The sequence below is a fragment of the Anser anser genome (genome assembly GCF_964211835.1).
Source record: "Anser anser genome assembly, chromosome: 3".
NCBI classification, from domain to species: domain Eukaryota; kingdom Metazoa; phylum Chordata; class Aves; order Anseriformes; family Anatidae; genus Anser; species Anser anser.
In genome coordinates, this window is record NC_139722.1 from 82869979 (window position 1) to 82897217 (window position 27239).

At 37.4% G+C, this 27239-nt stretch overlaps 1 protein-coding gene across 25 annotated transcripts in view; it reads left to right on the forward strand.

The window, feature by feature from the left end:
• The window catches only part of CHRM3 (cholinergic receptor muscarinic 3), a 282178-nt gene that overhangs the window by 233652 nt on the left and 21287 nt on the right, over positions 1 to 27239 (forward strand). Inside the window, exon 1 of one of the 25 annotated variants that reach the window (XM_083831951.1) lies at positions 7000 to 21413. The exons of 23 other annotated variants lie outside the window; for them this stretch is intronic. In XM_083831951.1, the coding sequence (XP_083688077.1) occupies positions 21343 to 21413 (71 nt within the window). In that variant the 5' untranslated portion in view covers positions 7000 to 21342. Of the gene's footprint in view, positions 1 to 6999; positions 21414 to 24167; positions 24192 to 27239 lie in introns of those variants that run through there. One more of the 25 variants, XM_083831957.1, reaches the window with a different exon arrangement.

Genomic DNA, 27239 nt, shown 5'->3' on the forward strand with positions numbered 1-27239 from the left:
ACAGATTAATCGGTTTTAATCACAGCTCAGGGGGCTTGTCTTTCCACATCTGAAACTTGAACTCAAAAATGTGTAACTATGCTTTTTCTGCACTTCAGACAAAAGCAGAGATGACAGGTTCGACTACCTTCCGTCTTGGAGAAGCACCAGGAGGATTCAGGAAGCTTTTTTTTTCTTTGGCTAGAAATGTTAGGTCAGTTATACGTTGCAGGTGCAGCTGTGCCTGGGGTTATTGCAGACATTAGTCATAGGGTGACCCCTGTCACTGTCAAAACACAGAAGGAAAGGGAGGTTTCTCATCACAACCTAGTTTACAGTTGGAATATCTAATGTAACAGCACTACCACAATTGTTCCATCTGTTTTGTATTTATTTTACAGCAGTTTAGCTGTGTAAGATAGTATTTCTCAGATCTTCATTGCAAAATTTTGCAGAAATTTTATGTAAATAAAGAAAATACTATGGAAGACCTCAGACCAGTCAAGTGAAATGAATTTGTGACTTTCCAAGTGAGTCTGACTGGATATGAAACAAACTGGTCTTGTAGATTAAGAGAAAACTATGACTACATGAACTGCGATTCAGAGCTTGTTGCGGACACAGTTCTGTAGTAATTTAAATTAATTATGAATCAATTCATTTAAGTTACTACAGAAATTTATGCTCCTAACAATAGTGAAAAAAGTCTTCTTTTTAGCTATCACAATTCTGATTTCCCTTCCCTTCCCTCTCCTTCCCTTCCTTTCTCTTATCAATCTTTATTGTAGTAAGATCAAATATTTGAAAGCTGAGCAGGGTTTGGTGATTTTTTGTTTTATTTTTATCTTTTTGAAGTTGAGAATTGTACATAGTTTGAATATCACTGGGAAATAATAAGAAACTACATTTGTATTATGTCACCTCCTACCTGTAACAGCCCCAGCACAGATAATTGTGATCTCATCTGCACCTTTTAACCTTAGAAGCTCAGTATGCGTTGCAGACATAAATAAGCTACTTACATAGCATTTAAGATGAAGGGTCTGTGTAAGACTAGAATGTATTATTGTAAGAGCCAACACTTTCTGGTACTTCTTTTGAATTAACTGCATTTGCATACTTGGCATGCACATACTTGGGCAATAATGGATGCGGAAGCGTATTCCCTCCGTATCTTCTCAAATACCCTACGTTTCTCAACCTCCCCTTCTTTATAGGTTGGGTGCCACCTGCACACTGCCTGTGGGAGCAGTTCCTGTTAGATCCCTAGTATAGTGCTTGGGATTTATGTCACAAGGAAGGGCAAAAAAGAAGGCAGTCCTTACCTTGTGGTTAAGACACCATCACTATAGAGTAAAATCCATAGGAAAAAGATCCCTGGATCCCCAGTGAGATCAAATTAGTTTGAGGGGAGAAAGGCAGAGAAAGGTAGAAAATTCTGCCCTGAAGTCTTGCTCAACACATAAAAATCTAACCATCCTCTGGCCCTCCTCCCCAGGAGGGCTTCCTTATAACTTCATTTTCCTTGCACTGCTGAAAAGTCTTTAATCCAGTTCTGTGTACAGATCTCAACCAGAAAATCTAGTAAGCCAAGCTAAGTGACATGCTCCCATCAGTTATACAACCAAATAGCCAGAAAACAGATTTTGTGTTTGGATTCAAGTCCCTTTCAGGAAAACATATATTTCATACCAGGCCAAATCCATCTGGATCTCAAAAATGAACAACCGCTAGTTTTATCTATTATAAAGAATATGGTTTATGGTGTCCTGTACAGAGGACCTATACAAATTCAGTAGTAAGGCGGAGGATTGTGTCCATTGTGGGAGTTTACTGAATATATTTAGCAGCCACCTAACTCCTATTTCATTAGTATAAGAAGAGACATTTCACGTGGTTCGCTTTCACTCAGAAACCTCTCTCATAGTTTATCATATTTCTTCTTTTCCAGGAAAGCGTGTCAAAAACTGGTAAGATGTATGTATATTGATATCTTACAGTTTTCATTTAATTCTGTCATGAAATTCTGCAATTCATCACTTCTTGTTCATTTGCCAGCTTTGGCAGAGAAGATGCCAATGACACCTGAAAGTGGCATCTCTCTTGCGCTGTGTTCTGGCACTGGGGATGTGTATGTATATATATGCTCTGGGCCAATATGAATCTGTGCCCAACATGCGTATCTGAGACTGGCTGGAGACTCTGTGAATGGCCACAAGTTCTGCTGTTGATTGAAGCAGCATCTGTCTTCTTTAATTTCCACTGCTGTTGGGTAGGCACAATGTAGAGCTGGGCCTGGATGTGAGGATGATTGCTGCTATATCAACACCATTCACAGATGGAAAATTACCACTTGCTCTATGCAGTGTGGTGAAATCTGTGCAGATGCCACATGCACTCAAAAACAAATTGAGTGTCTGTTGGACACATGAATTTGTGTTATTCTGAGGTGCTGTGGACTTCTAAAATACAATATCCAGCCTGGGCTCACAAAAGAGACTATGCATAGGGAGGACAATTAGGCCTCAAGAGAAAAACAGACAGCTTTCTTTGGATGTTTTTAGCTGATATCCTGCGTAGCTTTTGTACATAATAAATGGATTGTTGTGTAATGTGGACTGCGGGACAAAACAGGGAAAAAAATGTTTGTGAATGTTCAAAGCTGTAAAAGTCGTGCAATATATTCATGTGCAATGATAAGATGCTGTGAAGTAGACCCTCCATCTTAGGTTGTGAGCTGTTTTCTAAAGCATTTGTTATCCTAAAGACCTCTTCGTGCATTTCTGATACCTAGCTGTGAAGAGTTGCCCACTTAGAAACTCATAATAATGTTTCAGCAAAAAGTAGCATTTTGCTAAATGTAGTTTACCTTTCATTGTCAAGGAATCTTGTCATAGTTTGCAGAAGAGTCATAGAGAACAGAGTCGCACCTGTTGTGAAGCATCAAAGGATTCCAGACTTTCTTTCTGAAGATCCAGTGAGATAGTTGTACTTTGGAACGTATTGCAGATCAAAATCTTACCTGTTGCATTTGAACTCACAAGTAAGCAACAGCTGCCCTTAGATAGAGGCCAATGTGCACATCGAGATAACATCACGTTTCATCTCCTGGTAAATCACTGCAAATGTCATCTACAGTCTACTCATTATAAATTTTTCCATTACAAGTTGGGTTACTGTGTGACAATGCCAGCTGATGGCTTAAAAGAAATTCAGTCTTTTTTTTTTTTTTTTTTCAATACTGCTGTCTTTGAAAAGAAATTCTATAGACTAGCCTGCATTCAGTTTAGCAGTTGACACTGTTGGTCATGAATAAATACATTCCTTCTCCAGTGTTTCACAAAGAAAGATTAAGATAGAATAAAATAAAATACAAAAATAAAATAAAAAAATCAGTCTGCTTTAACAGAAAGGATTGAATATTTTCTTATAACTGTTTTCCACAAGCAAATTCCACTGTTCTACCATCATCAGTATTTGCAGTAGGGTCTTTCGTGGTTTTTTTTGTTTTTGTTTTTGTTTTTCTCCCAGTTTGTGAGTAGCTTGCACTTGTAATTGATTCCTGCAGGGACTTTGTATCTCAAACTTTCTTTTTAAAGGATATTTCCAATTAGGCTAGCAACTTGTTTATACACTAGGATAGAAGAAGCCTGTCATTTTCAGTAGTATAAATCCATTTTTACTTGGTGAACAAAATGTGTAAAGGAAGACTAAGATGAAAGTTTTTAACAAAACCGACAATAAAAATCATCACAAATGAAAAATGTCTTTCTGCAGAGAAGGAAATCTTTGTTCAGGATTTGGCTATAAATGTAAAGCCCTCAAAATGCAGCCTCCAAAGTAGAAAGATATTTTTGTGATTTTTGGTTTGTATATACTGAGAAGAAATACAAAGTGAAAACTACGATTTTTTTTTTTTTAAGTATTGTTTTACTATGAAGAACCACAATTAAACATACAATATAATGGCATACTTTAATGAGGGGAAACACCAATAGGAGTGTCAGGGTAACAAAACTTACCTGACGCTGAAGATTTTTTGGATATGCTAACGCAGGAAATACCTTGTTCACAGCAGTTTTTTAAGGATGAAAATATTTTAAAAATGCGTCATTACAGCAGTTATCTATTTCTAGCATGTATATTTTTCATGTAGAAGACACAATAGAGACTTTACCTTGACACACAACGCGTTTCCTTCTTACTTTCCAAATTTAGCTCTGTAGTATTTATAAACAAGTGCATTATGAGCAATTAGAGATAATCTCTATAAGTAGACTGTTTTCTTTATTTTAATCAGTATGAACTCAGAAAAAAAATTGTCTTGCTGTAGCTCATAATATTTGTATTCAAATGCTTTTTACAACAGAAAAGCACAGTTGATCAAGTTCTCATTAATGCAGTAGTTTTACTAGTACAGGTGCATTTCAGTAGTTCCCTTCAATATTGCTTGTGCTTTAGTTTTGAAGATGAGCTGTATGAAACAAGACCGATACACTGGGAGTTTCAATATTTCCTTGTAGTTACTTTTATTGACTATTGCTTACTTGACAGAAGAATTTCTTTCTTCGCTGAATTTGCAAAGTCATTTCAATAACTGTTCTCAAAAAAAAAACCAAAACAAAACAAACAAAAAAAAGCAACCTCCAGAACTAGTAATTAAAATGTATTTGTTGTCTAAATCTTTGTCTTGACAAATTGAAGTATAACTCAAGGTTGCCCAGGATGTATATGCTCCACATTTGACTGAACTGATGGAAAAGCAGAGTTTTCACCCGTTCACAGCCTCCCACCATCCAGACAGTGGATGTGTGCCCAAAACAGCAGGAGCGAGATGAGCCACCCCCTGCAGTGGTGTGACTCTTCAGTTCATACTCTTTCACTTCACCTGAGACAGATGAACAGCATCTCTGTCTTACTGAGCTAACATCTTCACCTCCTGCTCTCCCTTGGTTATCAAGCTGTGGCAGAAACAGGTTTTCAATAACTTCCCACTTCCACCAGTCAAATAATGTTATATATTTTTTTCTGATTTCTTTCCTGAGGTTTGGCACAGCAGCTTCATTGTTCAGCCTCAGGTGAGAGAAAAAGACAAGCTTAGAATAAAAAAATGGGGGTAGCATGATAGTAAGAGTTCATTAAGCACAGATCTTCATCAGTAGACATAGTTGAAAATAATAGCACGTAAACAACGCTGCTCCTGGTACGGAAGTCCTTCAGCTCTCATCATGGTCATTGTTGAGCTCTTGTTTCAGCAGAGCTTCATGTTTCCACCTGGTCATCCCGCTGCACAAGCTGCATCTGTAGCTTTCTAAGCAACATGAATTTTTTATGCTGGATGGAGTCCATGAGCAATAAGTCATCATTCATGGGAACAATTACTCAAATTACTGTTATTAGTACTTTCTGCATGAATGCAAGCAAACTATAAAGGACTACAGAAAAATAAAGGAAAAACAAAAGTACTTTTCATTGTCATTGAACACTGACAAGATCCTAGAAGCACAAAGGGCGCAAAAAATGCAATTCATATGTCAAAAGAGGTTGTAAAACTTTATTTTTATTGTAGATGAGACCTTCAAAAGACAAAACCTTAAAACCTGTAATCACATTTTTATTGAGTTGCAGGTGTGAACGTTGTGAAGTGAGCTTTTTCCATTTCAGTTGTTCCTGATACACATAACATCTGATCTGGAAAGGTAAACATATTCTCATACTCTTCAGTAGCACTGAACAAAAGTATTTCATTCCTCTAGTACTAATTTCTTCCATCATGAAATATTTAGATGCCAAATAAACTTCTCTCAGATTAAATTAAAATCCTATTTTCACAAACTAGTAAAAGCTATAGACAGTTAAAACTTGTGGGACACTCTAGCCCATATCCTTGCTAATAGGAGTTTCTCTTTACAGTACTTCCCTTTCCATTTGCCAGTTTAGTCGTCAGCATTTTAAGAATTTCCTTCAGAGATTCAAATATGTCCTACAGGCTGTTAGTTCATGGTGACAGGAAATCTTCCCTCATCCTCATACAAAATTATGTACCCTTTTTACAACATTACATATAGTCCTCCCTTCCTTGAAGCTACATTGTGATTTTTTTTGCTCACATTGTCAGCGTATGCATTATTCCTGAGACCCTTCTACCCAGTTCCTGGGAATAATTTCACTGAAGCCGATGTGAGTAATAATATCTCACTGATTCTGATAAGATTTCCAAAATTACTTGGTGTCCCTGAGTATCTTAAGTGTTTTTCCTTCATTTGTCATTTCACTTAAACTGTATGTTTCCTCACTCTCATAACTCAAGGACTCCTATTCCTCATACTTTTCTATTTTTCTTCTTTGATCTTAAGTTTGTATGTATTTCGTGAAGATCAGGTTCGCTGGAACAAAACTTTCTATTGCACTGTGGTACTGTATCGAACTGTGATTTTTCAGCCTTCAGTCTTTTTCAGAAAAATACGAAGTAACACAGAAATGTCCATAAGGCTGTGTGTCATGAAGTAAACTGAAATTTATTTATAACTAAAGGATAAAACCATACCTGTATGAAAAAAATCTCTGAGTCATGTAATTTTTTTGTATTCTTTTCTTTATACGGCAAAACTTCAGAACCTTGACAGATCCTTCTCCTTTTGCTGCAACAGGTAACATTATTGCTGAAGTAGTGTGAGGCATATAACTCCCAAGCAGGCTTAAAGTGTTAAGGTTGTCAACTGCCATAGAATCAATTACGAAACCTTAAGCCTGAAATCTTTTCTTTCTTGTGGAGTTTTCAGCTCACCTGTTAAAAACTACTACCAAGATAAGATTCATTCAGACTTAAAGGAAATACATCAAAAGATGAAAGACTCTCTCCAAAGTAATATATTATTATAACTTCTCCAAGCTTCAGGGTTAATATTATGAACTACCAGGTTAGTCTGGATAGTTAATATTTCAAATGAATGTGATCTTGAAGTATAGCAAATACTTAAATGTTTAAATATTTATATAAATAAAAAGTTATTAAAATAACTTTCTCAAAAGGATGATGTTTATATTTTTTTCCTACTTTGTTCCCCTAATTTCCTTTTACAATTACTCTGATTCTGTACTTTTAGTCTTAGACTAGTCATTGATATTCCATCAGTGAACTCAAAATCAGTTGCATAGGTGAATTTTGCATAGACAGTTGCACAAGTCATTGCATAGGAAATTTTTCATATCAGCACCAATGGGTTTTTCAAAAGGTGCTCCTGGGAAGCAGTTTTGTAATGTGCAGGGACTAACAGTTCCTGCACAAGTGTGGTAGAGGAGAGCAGCCAATGCAGTGTTCCTTGGGAATGATTTAACAACCATTTTCTTTCCATTATTTTAGCTTTTGCCCACAATTCCCTTGCAGTCTGGCCTTGAGGATTCTGATTCATTAAAAATTGGGAAAAAAATAACCTTAATATTTCTGGTGTACCATGTTTTACTATGAAATTTGGTTCTAAGCATTTGTCAGAACCAGATTTTATACATGTATTGTGTTTGCATTTTATGTATAAAATATGCAAAACTACATGTTCAGATCCAAGAGTTTTCTAATTCAAATACTTAATATCTGGGTTTGTATTCTGGCTAGTTGGGAATTTAGAAGAAGATAATTATTTTTTCTGAAAGAAAAAATAGGGAAGAAGTAGAAATATTTTTCATTTTCTGAAGGGGTCTTCTCTTGGCAAAAAAATCAGTATGGATTTTTAAGGGAGATTTCACTACATGAGCCAATTTTATTTTTACTTGGGCTCAGTATGTCCTTGAAATTTCTTAGCTGTGAATATTGAGACATCTCTAGCATAGCCAGAAATTAAATCAGAACTTGAAGAGAGAGTGCATGACATAATACTGTCTTATATAGGTGCAAAGCACTCTAATTCGTTGCAGCACAGGTTTGAAGTTGGGCCAAAATTAAATTTTAGGATGTGAGAAGTTCACGCAGGAAGGGAGAGTTCCCATTTCACTTAGCTCTGGTTTCTTGCTGTTTAATTGTCATTGTTTGTTACAAGTAGAATTTCCAGGCAAAGTTGAATCATAAGTATTACCGTGATAGAAATATCAATTATATGCTGATCAAATGTTATCCTAGAATTTCATGGAATATCAGTATAAACATTTTTACTCTCCAAACAATCATTACCTGTACATTGCAGTCTGAGAATTGTGTCTGTAAAGGGGAACTGTTAGCAGGAAAGCCAATTAAAAAAAAAAAAAAAAAGCTTGCTAAGTATGACTGGTTTCTTTTTGTGCCAGGGAATCCTTTGTGCAAACCTGCATGGTTACAAAAAAGATGAGAGAAGATGAGAGAAGCTTTAGGGATTCTGTTGAAGAGCCCTTGGGGATCTCAGATGGAGATACAGGGGCAGAGGAAAAAGAAAAAGAGACATTGGCAGCAAACCAAGAGGAGTGTTCAAGTGAAGGGGGCAGGCCGCCCTCAGCACTTCTGCTTTTGCTTGTTTTGTTTGTTTGTTTTCCACAAACATCCTCGGCGGTTGGCACTCTATAAAAGGAATGGGAAGCTTTTAGGTTTTGTATATAGCATTTCCACCACCATCTAGGAAATGCACATATCTGCTAACTCAGTTGCTGTGAAAGAAGATAGTGCAAAATATCCTACAGCCCAGCTCCTGAGTTTATTCAAAGTATATATGGGATTTGCAGGTTTCGCTTGGTGTTGTACAGCTGGTGCAATTAAATTATTTTCCTCAGGCAACTGCAAGCATACATGTGAAAAAGGAATTTGGGGATGTAAATTGCTTCTTCCTCAGCGTTGCTAAAATCATATATTAAGATTAGCTTGTTACTAACCAGGTGCTCAAGGCAGAAAGGACTGAAACTCCAAAAAAATGCTGCCTCCTTACTTGTGCAGGGATGTGGTTCCAGCTGCTGCTTTCCCTGAGTCAGATGAGAGTGATAGTAGTGCTGAGAGGGGTACCCATTCCTTGAAAAGTAACAACCTGAGAAAAGCCAGTTATTTCCCAACACCAGACACACCTCTTGTGCCTGGGTGGGGAATACTCTGGAACTATTTCTCAGGGTGCAAGTAAGGAATCCCTCTGCAGCTGGCATCCTTATGAAGGGAGAGGGCTAACCACATGGTATAGGAGAGCACTGGTATTGCTTTAAATTAGAGGAATTTAGAACTCTAATTCTAAAGCACATAAAACTAATACATGATGTAGTAGAAACTCAAGGGTATATATATTGCATTGCTTACATAATAGTTGTAGTTCGATGACTACATGTAGTTTGATGTCATTGATTACTTTTCCTAATTATTTCCCATTCCACTCATACATTATAAAAATGACTGTCAAAAATATATAAAAATCTGGTGTGTATAAATGGTACAAGAAAATGATGCCAGACATAAAAAAATGTGATAACTTTCATGTTCTAGTTTTAGGAATATTCCATAATCACCCAAAAGACATTTAACAAAAGCTGTAAGTATATGCATGTATGTATACACATGCTGTCACATGCATGTCTTCACTCCTAACTGATATGCCTAGCCTTGAGTACCTTGTCCCTGACAATAAACCACCAGGAGTTAAAGATCTATCCTGAGAGAAAAGAGGCTCTCTTCCCAGCAGTCCCCACAAATCTACATACACATGGATGTGCAGGATTGGTAGTAATACCACCCATAATTAATAATATTAAACTTTTCTCTCTTGACTCCTGTTATGATGCACTTTTAACTTTCCCAAACCTATTTGTTTAATCAAGTAGGATTGCGTGTATTTGTTTGTATAAATGGGTAAATGGACAATATATTGATCCCTGGCAAGGGTCAAGCTTGTGATCTGTTTTGTACATATCTACTGCCAAACCAGAAAAGGGAAAGTTTGGCAGAGGAATAAGTTTTACTGAGGAATGATGTCTTCTTTCATTGCTTAGGAAGAAATTGGTATACGCTTAACCAAGTTTTTAGTAAAAAATGATGTACTGATAACGCACCAAAGTATGTTTCGCTAAGTCCATGAACTAAGGCAGTGGGTGTAATAAGGGGTGTTAATACTAAATCTGACATTCCTGGAGATGTTCTTGCACTTTTTAAAACGTTAATGAGTAAGATCAGGCCTCAAAATAAATTGCTAGATGTGTGCTTCATACTTAAATTCTCAAAGTTGTTTTGTAGTTTTATTCCTGTTAATTTAAGCTTAGAAACTAAACCTAAAATGAAAGAATTCATGAAAAAGAGTGGTTTGTGTCTACATAACTGACAAACTGACTTTTCTCTGGCAAACTTCTATTGCCATTATAACTGGACCCAAATCCTACATGAGTATGAGGCTGCCTGAATGGGGTGCTTTCCCACTGGGTGATGGAAGCTGGCAAGAGCGCAGCCATGCTTCTCCTCCTCATGCTGCTTCCTACCCATGAGAAGTCTCACGTCTCTTTGCCACTGGCATTTGCAGAGCAGCGCTTAGAGGTCCATGATGTATTCCAGAACATGCTGGAGTTCATCCTTTGTGCAAAGATGTTCCAATATCAGATCAAGTCCGCATTTCTGTGACTCAGTGTCCACAAGGGATCAGCTTTGGGCTCTCTACCTGCCACCAACAGAGATGGCTGGATGCCAGCGTAGCGTTGCCTTGCAGAAATGTGGCAGTCTGAGGAAAACACTTCTTTCTGGATATAAAGCAGAGCTCCAACACAATGATCTGTCAAGCTGGCAAGGTTGCTAAATATGGGTGAGCAGGGGTTTCAAGGACCCGGGCAGTTGCTTACAGTAGGAAACATGTTCTGTCAAAAAAAAAAAAAATCAATTGCCACAATATTTGAGCATTATCTTGCTTCAAAAGATTAGCCACGTTACGCCTTGCTTCATTGCAAGAGGTTGTCCATGACTTCTATGGTGGTGCTTATTAAAACTCTGCTGGATTTTAAAATAAGGTTTTAAATCTTTATGAAAGTATTTTTGATGCTTGCTTGGAAAGAGTAGTTTGAATTGTTTGTAGAAAATAAAAAAAAATGAAAGACAAGTTAAAAACTCATTGAGAGTTCAGGAAATGAAAAATTAACTACAGAGGCTTCCATGTTCACTGGAACAGGCTCCCCAGGGAAGTAGTCACTGCACCAAGCCTGTCGGAGTTTGAGAAGCATTTGGACTGTGCACTTAGTCACATGGTCTAAAATTTGGGGTAGACCTGTGTGGTGCCAGGAGTTGAACTCGATGATCCTTATGGGTCCCTTCCAATTCGGGATATTCTATGATTCTATGATTCTGTGATTCATGCACTTGTAAATAATTAGTGACAGTTCAGAATAATCTTGCCAATTAAAAAAAAAAATCTACTCAGTTGATAGATCAACTGAGGTACAAAACAGTTAAAAGCCAAGATCTTAAAACAACACTTATGAAAGTCTATAGTTTGATGTTCACCTTGAGCCATCTTGATGTCTGGAATTCTAAGCACTTTTTGTATACAGTGGACAATAGCTCAGGGTGAAAACCAGCCTTAAAACCTTGAAAATTATATCATGAGGAACTTTGCTGCAAAGTCATATAATCATTGTCAGAAATAGAAAAAAAAAAAACAAAACAGTTTGCTAGTGTAGAACCCCCCAAAACCCTGGGGCTTTAGAAAAACTTCAGATTCAGCTAGTTATCTAAGGTTAGAAAGGTTTAGTTTTAATTATAATCCAAGTGAGAATTATGTGAATGAATTTGATTTATAGTTGTAGAACTCTACTTGAATTCCATACACTGCATGTTAACAGTTTCTAATAACACATATATATATAAAATCAGCATAACCTTATAACTGATTCCGACACTGGCCAGAATTGTTTACTCCTGTTTATCATATCAGAGATTTGTTTAGTATCTTTGAACCATTGATGTTTTAATTCCTTTGAAAATGGTTCTTCTAATTCTTCAGACGGATCAAAAATGAGTGCTGTTGAACCGATCCTTCAGTTTGGGCAGGTGTACTATTTAGAGGACCAAAAGACACCCTGTGTCTTCTTGTAGTTCAGCTTGCTCTCCTGAGCCTCCTTCACAGCCCTTTAGGTCAGTACTGCAGTAGTGATTGATAGAAAAATACCTGACGCTTGATACAATGTCTTTCAGAAAAGTGACTGAGAGAAATTCTACTTTGAACATTACTAATGAGACTGTATCTGCACCTCAGCAGAACAGCAAATAACTTCACATCTATAAGCCTTATAAATAGAGCTGGTCAGAAAGCTTCTGGTACAGAAATTTCCACTGCTAAATATGTTTTTCAGGAAATAGAAGAGTTCCTTTGGAATACGGCAATTCTACTGAAATGTTAGATGTGAGAAAGATGTCAAAATGCATTATGTAGACTACTGCTGTCTTTTTTTTTTTAATTTAAATATTTAGAACACTGTATGAAATTATCAAAATGTTTTGACACTGGCATATTTTTTCTGCATTGCCAAAATGAAAACCTTCTTGGATTCCAAAGCAAAACAACAAAAAAAATTTTGAACTCTTGGCTTCTTATTCTAACCCCAAAAAGAGTAACAGTTCTGAAAAAAAAAAATAGAAAAAGGGGGGGAGGGTGTCTCATGCTCAGTTTTATCCATGGTCTGTACTGAGCTGACACAACCATTCTATCACGATAGTTCTTCAAAGCTTTCTCTGCTCAAAGTCATGCTATTTCTACCTTTTTTACACTGATAAGTCCATATTTTGTTTTTGAAGTTTCTTGCAAGATACTGAAAACTTCACCATAACTGGGAAAGTTGTTTGTCAGACTAATTTTAGAACTCCAGGTACATTTTACCCTTTGCCTGTAAGACACTCATTAATTGTGGCCTCAGGGATACCTGGAAGCCGCACTTAGCATTATTCACTGAGGTAGAAAATGACAACAGTCTTTAGTTGTAGCCAGTATTTTTTCATAGGTTATACATTACCATTTTGAAGCTCTACCATCAGCTGCAAAGTTATATGTAAATTAAATTGTAGTTTCTAAATAGCTGTGGTATAAATCGATGATACTGAAAGTCAGAGAGAAAACATTTTCCACTGAATGGCCAAGGTGTAGCAAGTGCTGGGGTCTGGAAGCAGCTGGGGTTCCTGTAAGTTCAAGAGGTTTATTTCATTGGAGACATTAATTACATTGGAGACATGAGGCCAGTACCTTTCAGGTAACCTACTAAAATTGTGAAGAAGAGGGAGGTTTTTGAGGTATTCAGGAGAGCAATAGTTGACTTGGTAGGATTTGTTGAATTCTTTGTTCTGTAGATCTTGTCTTGTCATCCTGCGATCCTGCAACAGATGATTGAAGGACCTCCACCAGGATTCATGCAGTGGTAGTGTTAGAACCAGCTTTATTTGGTTCCCCAGATCTCCTTCCATTTGCTGTTTTGAGAAAACTACTGCCAAGTAGTCAGGAGAGGATGTGGCACTGAGGAATGGCTTCTTAGCATGCACATGTTGGCCCGCAGAGCCAGCCACTTGCAGAAGCTGGTGCTGAAAGGTCAAAGTGATTCACACCCACTATGCGTTGTCAGGGCTAGTAAATGGTCACAGTGTGGTCATCAGGAAAAAGGAATAACTTCTTCAGTTATTTTTTCAACAGATACCTTTTCCTCTAGTATTCTTTTCCAGTCCTTACTGAACTACAGGAGAGGATCTGCAGGAGAGGTTAAGGAAAAAAAAATAAAAACAACAACATAAAAAACAGAGAGTGAGTTTGGTTCAGTAGACTGATAGAAATATCGTAGAATCATAGATGGTTTATGTTGGAAGAAGGAACCTTAAAGGTCATCTAGTTCCACCCCCACTACCATGGACACCTGCCACTAGACTAGGTTTCCCAAAGCCCTTAATCACTTCCAAGGATGGGGCATCCATGACTTTTCTGACAACTTGTTCCACTGCTTCACCACCCTCATAGTAAAGAATTTCTTCCTCATATCTAATATAAGTTTACTCTCTTTTAGTTTAAAACCATTACCCCTTGTCCTATCCCTACACCCCTTGACAAAGAGTCCCACCCCAGTTTTCCTGTAGGCCCCCCTTTAGAGGTACTGGAAGGCCTCTCTAGGGTCTCCCTGGAGCCTTCTCTTCTCCAGGCTGAACAACCCCAACTCCCTCAGCCTGTCTTCATAGGAGAGGTGCTCCAGCCCCTTCATCATCCTTGTGGCCCTCCTCTGGACTCACCCCAACAGGTCCATGTCCTTGTGCTGGGGGCCCCAGAGCTGAATGCAGTGCTCTACAGGATGCATATTCTCTACAAACATAGCAGATTTAACTGAACTTAAGAATGTGGGTGTATGATGAATGTACTTAAATGCTTTTCTGAATGAAGACCATATTTTAATTAGGGCCACAAGTGTGAGGGTCACATCATGGATGATCTAACACACATTCCTGTTTCCATCGGCTAATCTTCTTCAGAAATGTATTGTGCTCCACCTTAAAGTTATAAGGGTTCTATGGTTTTGTCCCCACAGCTCTGATAAGGATGGTGGTTTGGTTTGAATAACAATACAGTAGAACTGACCAGTTGTCAATAACTGTTTTCTAAAATTGTTGCCAAAGGAAGACATATCAAAGTCTTGGAAGATGTCTATCAAACATGACTATGGGTATAAAAGTATGTGGGAGTCCTGCATATAGTCAAAAAACTGTGGAAAACAACCATTGAGCAATATAACCATAAATTATTTTTTAACAATACTCGAAATATCCATAGAGTGGCAGGTCTGTACAAGACAGCAAACACAACCTCTGTTATTTATGTATATATATTTATATATACGTATATATATACACACATATGTATCACATGGTACAGCTGCACAACAGACCTGCATGCAAACTTCTGCTTGCAAATGATTTATACGTTCTATATAAACAACAGTGTAATTGTAAATTGAAATCTGACAGACCAAGCAAGATCCTTGTGACCTGCAGAGGTTGTATGGATGGCAGCGAGGGTGCAACTCGCTCTGTCCGCAGGTCAGAGCAGAGGACATAAATAGGGCTGAGCTGCAGAGCACTCAGGAGCTGAATGTTTCCCAGTGCTCGGGATGGTTCCCTGCACTCAGGCTGGCTGTCATCCGTCCATTCCCTGGCTGCTGCACATAGTTCAGAATTAAACCATCGCTATTCGTCCAGTGGTGAATTGCAACATCGCCAGTTGTCCTCATCATTCCCTGGTTGCAGGAAAGCTAGTGGATATATATTATCAGTTCTTGTTTATTAAGTATATCCCTCGTTTATCCTTGTTTACTTTGTCTTGGCTCGCACAGGAGGGCAAATCTCACCCATGCGTAGAGAAAGTAACAACCCTGCAGATCATTTTTTCCTGCTGGGTGGTTGAAACGTAGAATATATAGCAAACACTTGTGGTGCATTATATCTTGCATGTAGTTCTGATGCAGTTTATTAATGATTTTTTTCAGAATCCATTTTTTAAGCTACAACTCTAAACTTCATAGGCAAAAAAACAATAGATATACCATAGACAGTATAGGCAAGCATATTTGGAAATGATTGTTTCCTGTTGAGTGGATTTTGAGTGAAGATGTAAATGTCATCCTTCATTTACTATGAGCCAGACAATACCATTTTTGCAGGAAAGAAACAATCACAAAATAATCCTTCTTTGCTATTTTACACTCTATAACTAATTTGCATTTGTGAGTTATAAGAATAAATCACAATTAAGAATAATAGCTTTTTACATTCATTTTGCATGGATGGAAATAAATACACAAGCTGAAAGACAGAATGAGAGGTCAATGGAAATTTGCAGAAAAGTCATATTAACACAGATAAGAGGAACTTCCGAAGTTTCATAAACTTATATATTTAGAAGGTAATAGGATGAAGATCTTATGACAAACAAAAAATGTATTAAAAAAGAAATCAGTTTGTTATTTAAAAGGCTGAATCCAAAACTATTAAGAGTATGATAGTGCACAGCAGCCTGGAGGTGAAGAACTCCAGTTCTCCGGTAGAAGTCATGAGGACAGAGAGACAGTCCAGGAAGCCTCTGGACACCCAGGACTGTCTGCACTTGGTGGAAATTTCCCATGGAAAATCCCTTGCAGGTTACATTTCAGGCCTTATTGGTTAATGGGGGGCAGATAGAGATTTTGCAAAGTCCAATAAAATAGAGCTAATAAGTACCAATTCTTAATGCTATTCTTAATGCAACATTTCTATCACAGTCCTGAGTGATCTTAATTTCCCCACCAAGTTTACTTGCACTATTCATGTCTGTGATGCTGAACTGAGCACAGGGAGCAAAATCAGGGTCCTGTTGATTCTCGGAGTGACTAGTAAGATTGCAATAGCATCACTGGGGAGCTGTGAAGGTATCACTATTCCATTTGCATTTCTCAAATAAATTTTATCTAGATAAGCAAACTAAGGTTTGATATTTACCTGGCTTTAAAAAATAAAATTAAAAACTGAATAGGTACTACCTATTTCCTATTAGCTTGACAAGAGCTTTCTTCTGAAGGTATAAATGTGTCTTAAGGAATATTTCAGTTGGGATTTGGTTATTGCTATTAGAAAAATTGATTTTATACCTATTAATAAAAAAGAGAGATTGAAGTGCCTTCCAGAATGACTGCCATTAGGAACAGAGACCAATGTAACCTACAGACTTCTTCAACCTTGCAGCACTGCTTCTGTGCGTGTGCATGCACACACACGAGACTCTGTGCCTTAGCATATACAGTGGAAGATGTTTGAATAGGTCTTTTTTTGAGAAAGCATTGGCATGTGAACAGTTTTTTACAATTTCAGGGGAAGCACAGTGATTAGTTGATTTATTTGGAAATTCCTTCATATTTTAGATGAAAAGAAGTAGCTGCCTAATTCTAAAAGAAAGAAGAACCTTGTTCCCGTCCAGTTCTAATATGCACTTACTAGACCATAAAGTGATCTGCATTTGCTTGCATTTCACTTCTGTCAATTAAAGTTAAGTGGACATTATATTGAAAATTGCTTAATGGAAAAATCTGCCTTTAAGTAACCTTCTAATAGGGAAATTATTTTTATAGATTCACCAGATTTGCAATGAAGACATTCCTATTTTATATCAATGCAGATTTTTTGCAATAACAGCTACAAGTGAAAATTATGATATAAATGTTAATCAGACTGGGTGATAGTTGAGTCCTTGATGCAGCCAAGAAGATGAATATGTGCAGTAAAGGGAAATCCACACAGGTTCTCCAGTTACTGCTAAAATGAGGCATCCCAGAGGCCAACCCTGTGTGCGTGCATATCACTTATCCCCGTATGGTTTTTTAGCAGCGCTGATTTTCTCTCTGCCAGTATCTTGAGATTATGTCTGGTGCTTGCTGCCTCTGACTAGAGGCAAGGCACTCTGAGAAGTGCAATCAGCTGAGATTCAGTCACCCAGACTCATGGCTTCCGGGTTTAATCTGTTTTTCTGGTTGGCTTGATTTCTGCCAATAAGTTTCAATGAATGAATGAAGAATTCTATCAAATATCACTGATACTCTCAAGTGAACTCTGACCTGCTGTGTTGTGAGGGCCGTTACTAGGAAGATAACTTCTGGTATTTTCTGCACAGCATCCTGACCCGGCAGTGTACCTGGACACATTGTGGCCAGCTGAAAGCACAGTGGAGTCAGTGTTTGGGAGCTTCTTTGTACTTTACAAAGTAAGAGGGGTGAGAGTCTTTGTAACTGTGTTAAATTACTCAACTGGGAAAAATAAAAATTAAAAAAAAAAAAAAAAAGAAGTAGAAATTGCAAAGTGTGTTGAAATAAACTCAATGTGAGATCTTGAACATTGGAATTAAGGGCAATATTTCCAATTATGTCAGTACTTATTGTTTCCCAACTCTCACATTTTTATAGGTAGAGTACATGTTTTGATTTCTAGTTCTCAGATTTTTTTTTGATTTTTTTTTTATTTTTTGTATTTAAGAAATGAAATACAAGGATTGTTGGGTTTAAAGACTTCAGTGAGAAATTAATTCATCTACGTCCTAAAATTTGTAAATTATTTCAAGTAGCAAAAAGCCATGTGCTTTATTACTCCTTTTGAATAAGGTCATGGGAATGGAACAGCAATGGGACAACAGAAACTTATTTCTGGTGACACTTTGCATTTCAGAAATTGTTTCCTACACTACACTGATGAACTTTTTTTTTTTTTTTCCCTTGTCTGATACAATTTACATCTACCTTGGCAGCAAGTCACTTCCTCCTGTGAGTAAATGAGTGCTAGAGTGATAAAGGACAGATGAAAGGGCAGAAATGCAGAAGTGCCATCAAACCCCTCAACTTTGCATTTTAATATTCTGCAGCTGCAGATAAGGAATGTTTCCCTTGCATTTGAAAGCACAGACAGTGTGGGAGTATTAGTAGGTTTACATGAATCCTAAAGGCTTGCAGCTTATTTGTATTCTCTAATAAACTGGAGCTTGGAGGATACCGACTGTATGGATACATTTTCAGCCAGAAACATTCTCAGTTAGGAATAAAGATTATGGAGAGGGATTGATGGGGAAGCAGAGACACTTGGAAAAGTAAGCTCAGATCAGAACAGGCTATAAAGACATTTATGCACTATTCTCCATTTCAAAAGCTAAGGTAAATATTAATACATAGCAGAGTGACTGTAGTTCAGAACTGTCCCTCAGGGATACATTTTGCCTCTTGGAAGTCTTGCCAGTTCTCTGGCAACACTTAATACTGTTAAGTATCAATACCTAGGTTAACATTACCTTCTTCAAGATTAGGCTTTGAATTTCCTATATGAATTCATAATATATCTCTAATCTCAGTAGAAGTGTACCTGAATCTCTGAAACCAGGATAGGTTTGATGACTAAGGGTAGGATTTTTGAAGAAAAAAAAAGCAACCTACAGATTGTGGATCCTAAACGCCTGTTCAAAGTCAGTAGGTACATTTCAGTGACGGGTAGGTACCCCAGTGCTTTCTTTTTCACTAATGATTAAATTAGAAAATTTATTTTTGGCACACAGTATTGAAAATGACACGGAAATCCAGCACCATTTTGGTAATGAATTCACAATAAGGCAAAAAATACAGAAAAGCCTTCTGTGTGCTATACTCACGATAGAGTGATTGAGTAAAATCCTTCATACTCAGTGGTGTAGGTACAAAGTAAATAATAAGTGTTCTCAGATGCCATTATACCTGAGCTGATGCACCTAAGATTTTCCCCCACTGTGTGTATTTCCAACCCAGTATAATGGAGTTTGTCACTACTGGCTTTCCTATGCACAAGACAGCTAGTTCTGACCTGATGTAGGCCAAATGTACTTACGTACTTTCAAATAATGAAATAATGCGTATTTTAATGATGACAAATAATGTGTATTGCTGTTTTAAAACAGTTATATTGAGAGACCAGACAAATATTGTTCCTTATCTCACCTCTCAGAATTACTAACATTGGTTTGATAAAAAATTCTAAATTTATATGTCTCCCCCAGACATTGTTTTGGCTTTGCAGTCCTAAGGAGCAGAAGTCCATTTGGCATAAGTAGTTTGCCTCTGAAAAGAGACAGCAACCAATGATTATGGATTCAGCTTAGAGCAGGACAAGGATGCTGAGCTGCCTCATCTCTGAAAACCCCTTAAACATGGCTTCCAGCTGTTTTGCTGTTGCACCAGCATGTCATTGTTCAGCCCCTCTGGTCAGAGTATGTTTCAGTGACAAGGGTTCTGCATTTTTATTCACAGCTGTCGTTCAATTTACTGCTACAAATTCAAATTAGTCTTCTTGTGTCACAAGGGAAATAATTATCCTCCTGTTAGTAGTGAACTTATCCTAATATGTCTTCTTTGAAAGCTCATAGTATTGAAACAATTTGGACAGAGTTAAGGTGGGAATATAACCAATATTGGAGAGAAGACAAGCCTTTGAGGCAGAGGCAGGTGGACACCCAGTTTATACAGTTTTTTTTATTTTGCTTGGAGGTTCTTGTATTTTGTGCTTTTGAAAGTCTATTTATCATTTTTTAGAAAGAAATGTCAAGAGTTCTACAATGCGAAAAACTGCTTCCTTCCAGAGGGAGTGGGTATACACGGTGTTTTAACTGACCGTTGATGGGATATTTCTCATTGTCTTTAAAATCATGAGAGATTTATGGTATAGAAAGCTTTGATGGATACATGAAGACTATATGTCGACCAGATGGCCGTTCTGTTTCTTACCTGTTATCTGGGTGATAACCCAGGTACGTCTTCTGTGTGCTTGAAAACCAAGCAACTTTGAGCTTTGCTGTACTACCAAAGGATGCAAAATAGGGAATGCTTTCTGTGTTTTGTTTGTTTGTTTGTATGCTTGTGAACAGTGCACTGAAGTGCACTCAGGACACAGGATCCCTATAGCTAGAAGTATTACAAAAAATATCCTACTCTGCTATCATTAGAAACACTGCACATGAATATAAGAGCTCATGCACATTCTTGCATGGTTCAGTCTCATCTGTCTAAGTCATATATGCTGGCAAGAATCATACAGTGTAAGTATGTGTGACCTCATGAAGACCAAGGCCTTTCAACTATTAACACCATACTCACATGGTCACATTCATAATAATGTGGTTATGTGGCATGCACATCACTTCTGTACTGAGCGATGAAAATGACTAATTGTCACTAACATATGAATGTCATTTAAAGAGAAAAGATAAAGAAGCCAGTGAGGATGTAGACTCCAGTCTCTTATCATACTACAGCACAGGGCTGCTAGAGAACAAACCACCACCAGTTTCCTTCCACCTACCATTTCCCCTGTATTTCATGCCTATGCAGATAAATCCAAGCAGTACATCTTCCTCGCATGCAGAGGTTTATTAAAATATCGTACACTCGCTCCCTTTCAGTGACCACAGCCTCCCAAGTAACTCCCAGCACGGCCAGCACCAGAGCGGATCGGTTCACCACCGGTGGCTTGTATCACCAGGAGAATCAGTGTATCAGATATGCCACTGCTTATCTGTGCCAGTCTTCTGCGACGGCAATTCACTGATGTGAGGATAGGCCTGGGAACAAGTTGCTTTCCTTTTTCTCATCTGTCATTTTTAATGTCTTCTTGTTTTATTGAGTTTCCCCGCCCCGCTCTCTCTCATGAAGCACTACTGAATTGCAGAGGTCCCGTGCAATGACTGTTTCAGGAGCTGGCATGGTAGATTTGCTCGGACACTTGTCCTGGTGGAGGTGTGTGCTGCTGCAGCTGAGTCACAGGAAGAAGGACTTGACCTAGAGGCATGAGCATTTCTCTGCTGTCACCTGGCCTCGGGTCACCAAGCTGAGTCCCTGGCTTTTTCCATTCCTCCTGCTCTTTTGGGAAACCCATTTCTCCTTTTAGTTTTGTTCTTCATGCTGCCGTACCAAGCATCTGCCACCAGATCTCAGTCTCAGCTGAAATGGTGTATATCTGAAGCAAATGGGTGAGGGATTTATTTGCTTATTTATTTATTTTATACAAGGTGTGGGTTTCCTGAAAGTCGGGGAGTCAGTGTGGCTTTTTCTTTCTCTTTGTTGAGGTCATCACTGGCACTTGTTGTCACACATGAAAATGAGATGTTGATTTGTTTATTATATATGCCAAAGCAATTCTGTGCACTCGTCTCAATCTGTAAATATCTATTATTATTAACAGTATGTTTGTCCATCCTTTCCTACTCTTTGAACTTTGTGCAATGACAAGCTAAAATCTTGCTTCTTTAGGATAGAGGCTTTTTTTTTTTTTTTTTTTTTATTTTTATTCCTGAGAAGTGCTTAGAAAATATTAGTTTCACCTGCAAACTATTTCGGGATCCAGAATTTTATCCTGCTACTGACAGATCTATCTGGGAAAAGAAAGATTTGGAATTTGTAGCTGAAAATTATGGTGCTCATATTCAAATGCTGAGGAATCAATGTGAGCATCACAAAAGCAGTGATAGTAATGTAGCACTCAGTAGAGCAGGTGCCAAAGGAAGATTTTGTAGACTTGCTCTCAGGCATGGAATTGTCACATGCCACATTCAGTGCTATACATAGACTTTGGTAAAATGGGAAAAGGCTACTTAGTGACTCAGTATGTTTTGACATTTTAATTTTGGTAAAAATAATTATTTGTTCATGACTTCATGATCATACATTTTGTGTCAGATATATGTGGGAAGGAAAGTTCAACAGTTTCAAATCTGCTCTGTGAACAAGCAGCTCTCAGCAATTCTTTTTCATGGTCCATTTTGAATAATTCATCATCAAAGTTGCTTATTTCTCTAGAAGGGGACAACAAGTCCCAGCTATTCTTGACATCTTCACTCCGGTACACCTGGACTCCTCTCCTAACTATAGCTGTGGTTGCTAATAACCTTGCGCACTTACAGAGCAAGCCATGAGGGCTAATGTAGGAAGAGGGAGGACTGATGACAGAGAATTCCAGCTCCATTCCAGAAGAACAAGTGGAAATGTCCTTTTACCACAAGTGATTTTGTTGCTATGTTTAGATACAAGAATCCATGCCCCAAGAGGGATAGTGGCCTGCATGCTCTCCCTGCTTTCCATGCTGACTTCAGGTTCCCATAAGGACCTACCAGATAGCATCTGTCATCTTTTTACTGTGCTCTACCTATTCAATTCATTCCGTTCTTTCATTCCTTTCATTCATTTTCATTGCTTTCTTTCATTCCTTCCACTGTATTTAAAAATCTGTGTTTCTCTCATCCAGTTTTACCAGTTTCTTTTATCCAGTTTACTCTTGTTTGTACAGTGAAATTTCATGTAGGTCTCCAAGAGCTTTTAACACACAAGCATTCACAAGCACATGCACCCATTACCCTGGCCCTGGGGTACAAACCCTAGACACACCTCTTCCTCTTCAAAGGACGTCCCTTGGCCCACAAGGCAGGTTTTTAGGAGAGTACATTGACACTACAATACAAGGTTCTCTGTGAACACAGGGAACCAGCTCACAGGTTCTGCAAACAGGGAATAATGAATTTAAGACATCTCCAAGAGCTGTTGCTGAGGTCACTCAAGTGAACAAGAGGCAGAGTCTACCATGGCCCTTCTACATTAAGCCTTTTGACCTGCAAGAAACAGCAGGGTAGGGTTCCGAGAGGAGCAAGTGAGGTTTCCATTCCACCAGCAGAAATCTGCAGTCCGTGTACTCATCTGGAGTCTGTCCACAGATCGCAGTAGGTACCTACCTAATTAAGATTTCTCAGTCCTAGGAGCTTTTACCCAAATGTATCACTATAGTACTGCCAAGATTAAAATATATATATATATATATCCTCCTGAATAGCAGACAAATAGGAATTCTCTTCTCATCCTAAAAAAAAAAAAAAAAAGATAAAAATAATTAAAAAAATTAGTCAGATAGGCCCACAACAATCTGGAAATACCAGCTTGTTGGCAAACCAAAGCATCAAAATGGAGCAGCTGGATGATAAAAGGCAGATAAACGGAAGGAAATACTTAATACTCAATGAAGCATTAATACTTCTTTTTATTAGTCAATGGGACTCAGTGAAACCACATGCAGCAAGCATCCCTGTTCTAGGTTTAAACATTAAAAAGCCTCTGACCTTTCAGGGAAGGAGAGAAATTTTCTAGATGCAGATTTTCTTTTTACTGGCGTTTCACTTCCTTCCTGAAAGTTACATATTCCACCTGCCATCTCAGCAACCTTATCAAAGCTGGGAGAAATATCTTCTTTCTATTTTAGCTAGGACTCCTGTTTTTCAGCATGGATTGTTGTTTTTTAATTATCCTAGACTGTAATGAGTTTGCAAAACACAGGTTTTTTAGGCTTGAAAGACCAAATACAGATAATCACTGGTCCAATTTACCTTCTTATTTTAGAAGCAAAACTCTGTTACTTAGATAGCAACCTTTTCACCGAATATAATTACATCTCCATGTGTCTTTCTATTTTCAATGTCAAAATGCATGAAACCTCAGAAACAGAAATGAGGAGAAAGTACAGAGTACCATGAGAATATTAGCTAGATACTGAGTACAAAACTTGTAGTGTAGTAGATGAATACATCATTGCTAAATTTAAAAATGGTCTTTTTTAGTCAATAGAATGAATTTTAACAGTTTAGAAACATGCAGATGTAAACCTGCAAAGATAATATTTCAAGATCATTCATTTTGCAGAATTGCCTATACAAAAGTTGAGGAATGCATGTGCACTACTAAGTACAACTTAGCAGTATCTTTTTAAGGTAAGGTTATATTATTTTAAAAATATGTGTAAGTCACTCTTCCTGTAGTGTGTAGAAACCCTATGACAGAATTAGGAATGAACTTGAGTTCTGCATTTAACTTACCTTAATTATTAGTCCTTCCTTTTTTCTCCTCAGCTTTGTGCCTCCTTTGCTACATACCTCCTACAACAATAAGGCAAGAAAGTGCTAAAGAAACCTGAGCTCTGCTGTGCAACTGTGATTAATTGCTGGGGCACATCCATTCTGCACACTGAGTAAAACCACAGCTTTTTGCATGCCTGTTCTTTATACTAAAACTGATTTTGCAAGACTGCAAAAAAAACCCTTTAAGCTCTCAGTATGTATATCAAGTAGGAAGAAAAGGCAGATATTAAACCAACAAATATATAGCAACCTAATGAAATTCTGGTAGGAGAGGACTCTGCTACAAGGGTTACCATCAGACAGTTATGTAGAGTGACTCAAGATACATTTCTCATTAGCATCTTCTCCCTCTCTGTCAGGACTATTTTCATTGGCGTGTCTCCATTTATCTTGCTTTGCAACTGGAAAAAAACAAACCACCAAAAAAACTGCACACAAAGTGTAAAAAAAGATTATAGCATCGATAACATTATTTAATTACTGGTCTGTTTATGAATAACGAATAATTGTTTGCATTCATTGAAATCCACAGTGACTGCTACTGTTGGTTTCCCAGAGCCTAAAAATTCCTCGCAGCATGCATACAAGGGGTTGGAGTTTGGAATAGGCCATTTATTAAATTACAGAATTCCACCAGGACTTTCAGATGTGTCTATTTTAGGGGAAAAAAGTAAATAAGTTGGGCTACAGCACAAAACATAGTTCTTGGTAATTTGGTCACTGCTTTGGTTCAGACCAATATTTGGATTATATGCATTTCTTCTAGGTGTTGTCCCTATCAAGGAGTAGATATAATTTGATTAGTTATTATTTCCACATGTAAGACATATAGGCTTGATGAGATACCAGTTAAAATTTTATTGCAAAGTCCTGACTTTTGCTTTTGAATAACTGTTGTGCCACCTAGTGGGTATTAAACTACACTTTCAAATAAATGGAAAGATGGACTTAACATACACCAGTGAATAATAAAACAAAGTCGGTATTTATGCATATATTTGTACAGATTTCATTAGATGATAGATAGTAGATATTTCTTAGCAAATTTTTCCTGTATCTGTAGTTTGTTGTTTATTTGTTTTGTTTTCTTTCAGCTTTTTAAGTAAACCATCTGTCCTATGTGGGAGTGTTGGTTTTGCTGTGGTAGATAGCAACAATATTTCAATCACCAAAGTGAATAACAATAAATTTCCCTTAATAAAGTGTTTCCTAGCATGGTTCAAGTCACTTTATTGCGCCTAATATAAAATTGCCAAACCGTCCATCATCAAGTTATATTAGGTGGCGAGCATTTTTACCACCTGGGTGCAGTGCCATGGCTACAGTATTAAATATACTGTTCATCAAAAGTACAATTTAGAGCCCTTCAGGATTCTCTCATTCTCAAGAGAACTTCAACCTTGAGTTAGTTAACGTGTTTAAATGATGGATATTAGAGATCTTTCATATAACAGGACCTGATACCAGGTAAACACTGACATTTGTACTGGAGGCTTTGAAAGCTCTTTAATAGACCTTGACGTAAACACCAGCTTTTTTATTATTATCTTCTCTAAATAAATAACAATAATTCATCTACTTTCAGCAGCATTTGACAAAAAATAAAAATAAATATCTGGTGTTCAGTTTGAATCTGACAGAAAATTAAATTACTTTCCCAAGAAAAAAACATAGTTTTTGAAAAGGCAAAAAATCAAAACTGTGGTTTGAGTTTTTATTTGTGTGTTTTCTCGTAGTTGTTGTTGGTTCGTTTGGTGTATTTATTTTCCCTCCTTGGAAAGTATTTCCAGAAAAAATACATATATTTTCAGTTTCCTGGTTTCAAGTCTTGTCATCGTTTTGTCATTTCATTTTCCTCTTGCAGACAAATGAAATTGAGAGGTGTGTGTCAGGTGCCTTCTTTAAAGCTTGGTGTCCAGCTCCCTGTCTTCTTTGATACTTCAGAAAAAAAAAATAAATTGTTCTATTTTCCAGCTTTCTCTGGTGGTGTATTGTGTCAGTGAGCAAACCGTAAAAGCAAAAATTTATTTGTTTTTCTTACATTATCATTTGATTACATTGTTTTAAAACAGTTTCCTTTAAGATAGTAAAGAGGTCCTCTGATGAGGTCTGTTATTCTTTTTATTTTTTTTAAAGGCTTCGTAAATATTCTTATTCACATTCAATATCGATTTTAAATGCATCCAAGAATTACTAAAAGTAGGGTTGGATTACGAATGCATTACTGTTTTTACTTGTTTCATTTCACAGAATCACAGAATCATCTAGGTTGGGAGAGACCTCCAAGATCACCTAGTCCAATCTCTGACCTAACATTAACAAGTCCTTCACTAAACCATATCACTAAGGGCTACATCTAAACGTCTTTTAAAGACCTCCAGGGATGGTGACTCAACCACTTCCCTGGGCAGCCCCTTCCAATGCCTAACAACCCTTTCAGTAAAGAAGTTTTTCCTAAGATCCAACCTAATATCCATCCTAATATCCATCCATCTTAATATCCATCTATCCTAATATCCAACCTATCTAACATTTAACATGTGATTTGTAACAAGCTCTAACTTCTTGATATTAATTTGCTCAAACATGATTATTGTTTTAGAGAAGAATGGTGTCTAGTAAAAGAAGAAAAATTCACTCAGAAGTCTTGAATTTTTTTCTCTCTATGTAGGCACATCTTTTTCCTTACTTAATTCAAGGTATTCTAGCCTTTAACACCATTTAGGAGAAATATATTGTTAAGGGTAAGAATTCCTACTACCTTATTTCACGCAATTAACATTTTAGTACGTGATACTTAAATATATTGTTGGGAGAGTTACTGGGGAATCCATAGATAGCCTTTCGTAAAGAGATAGCCAAGTACGTATCTATACATACTGCACAGTGAAATTTGAGATT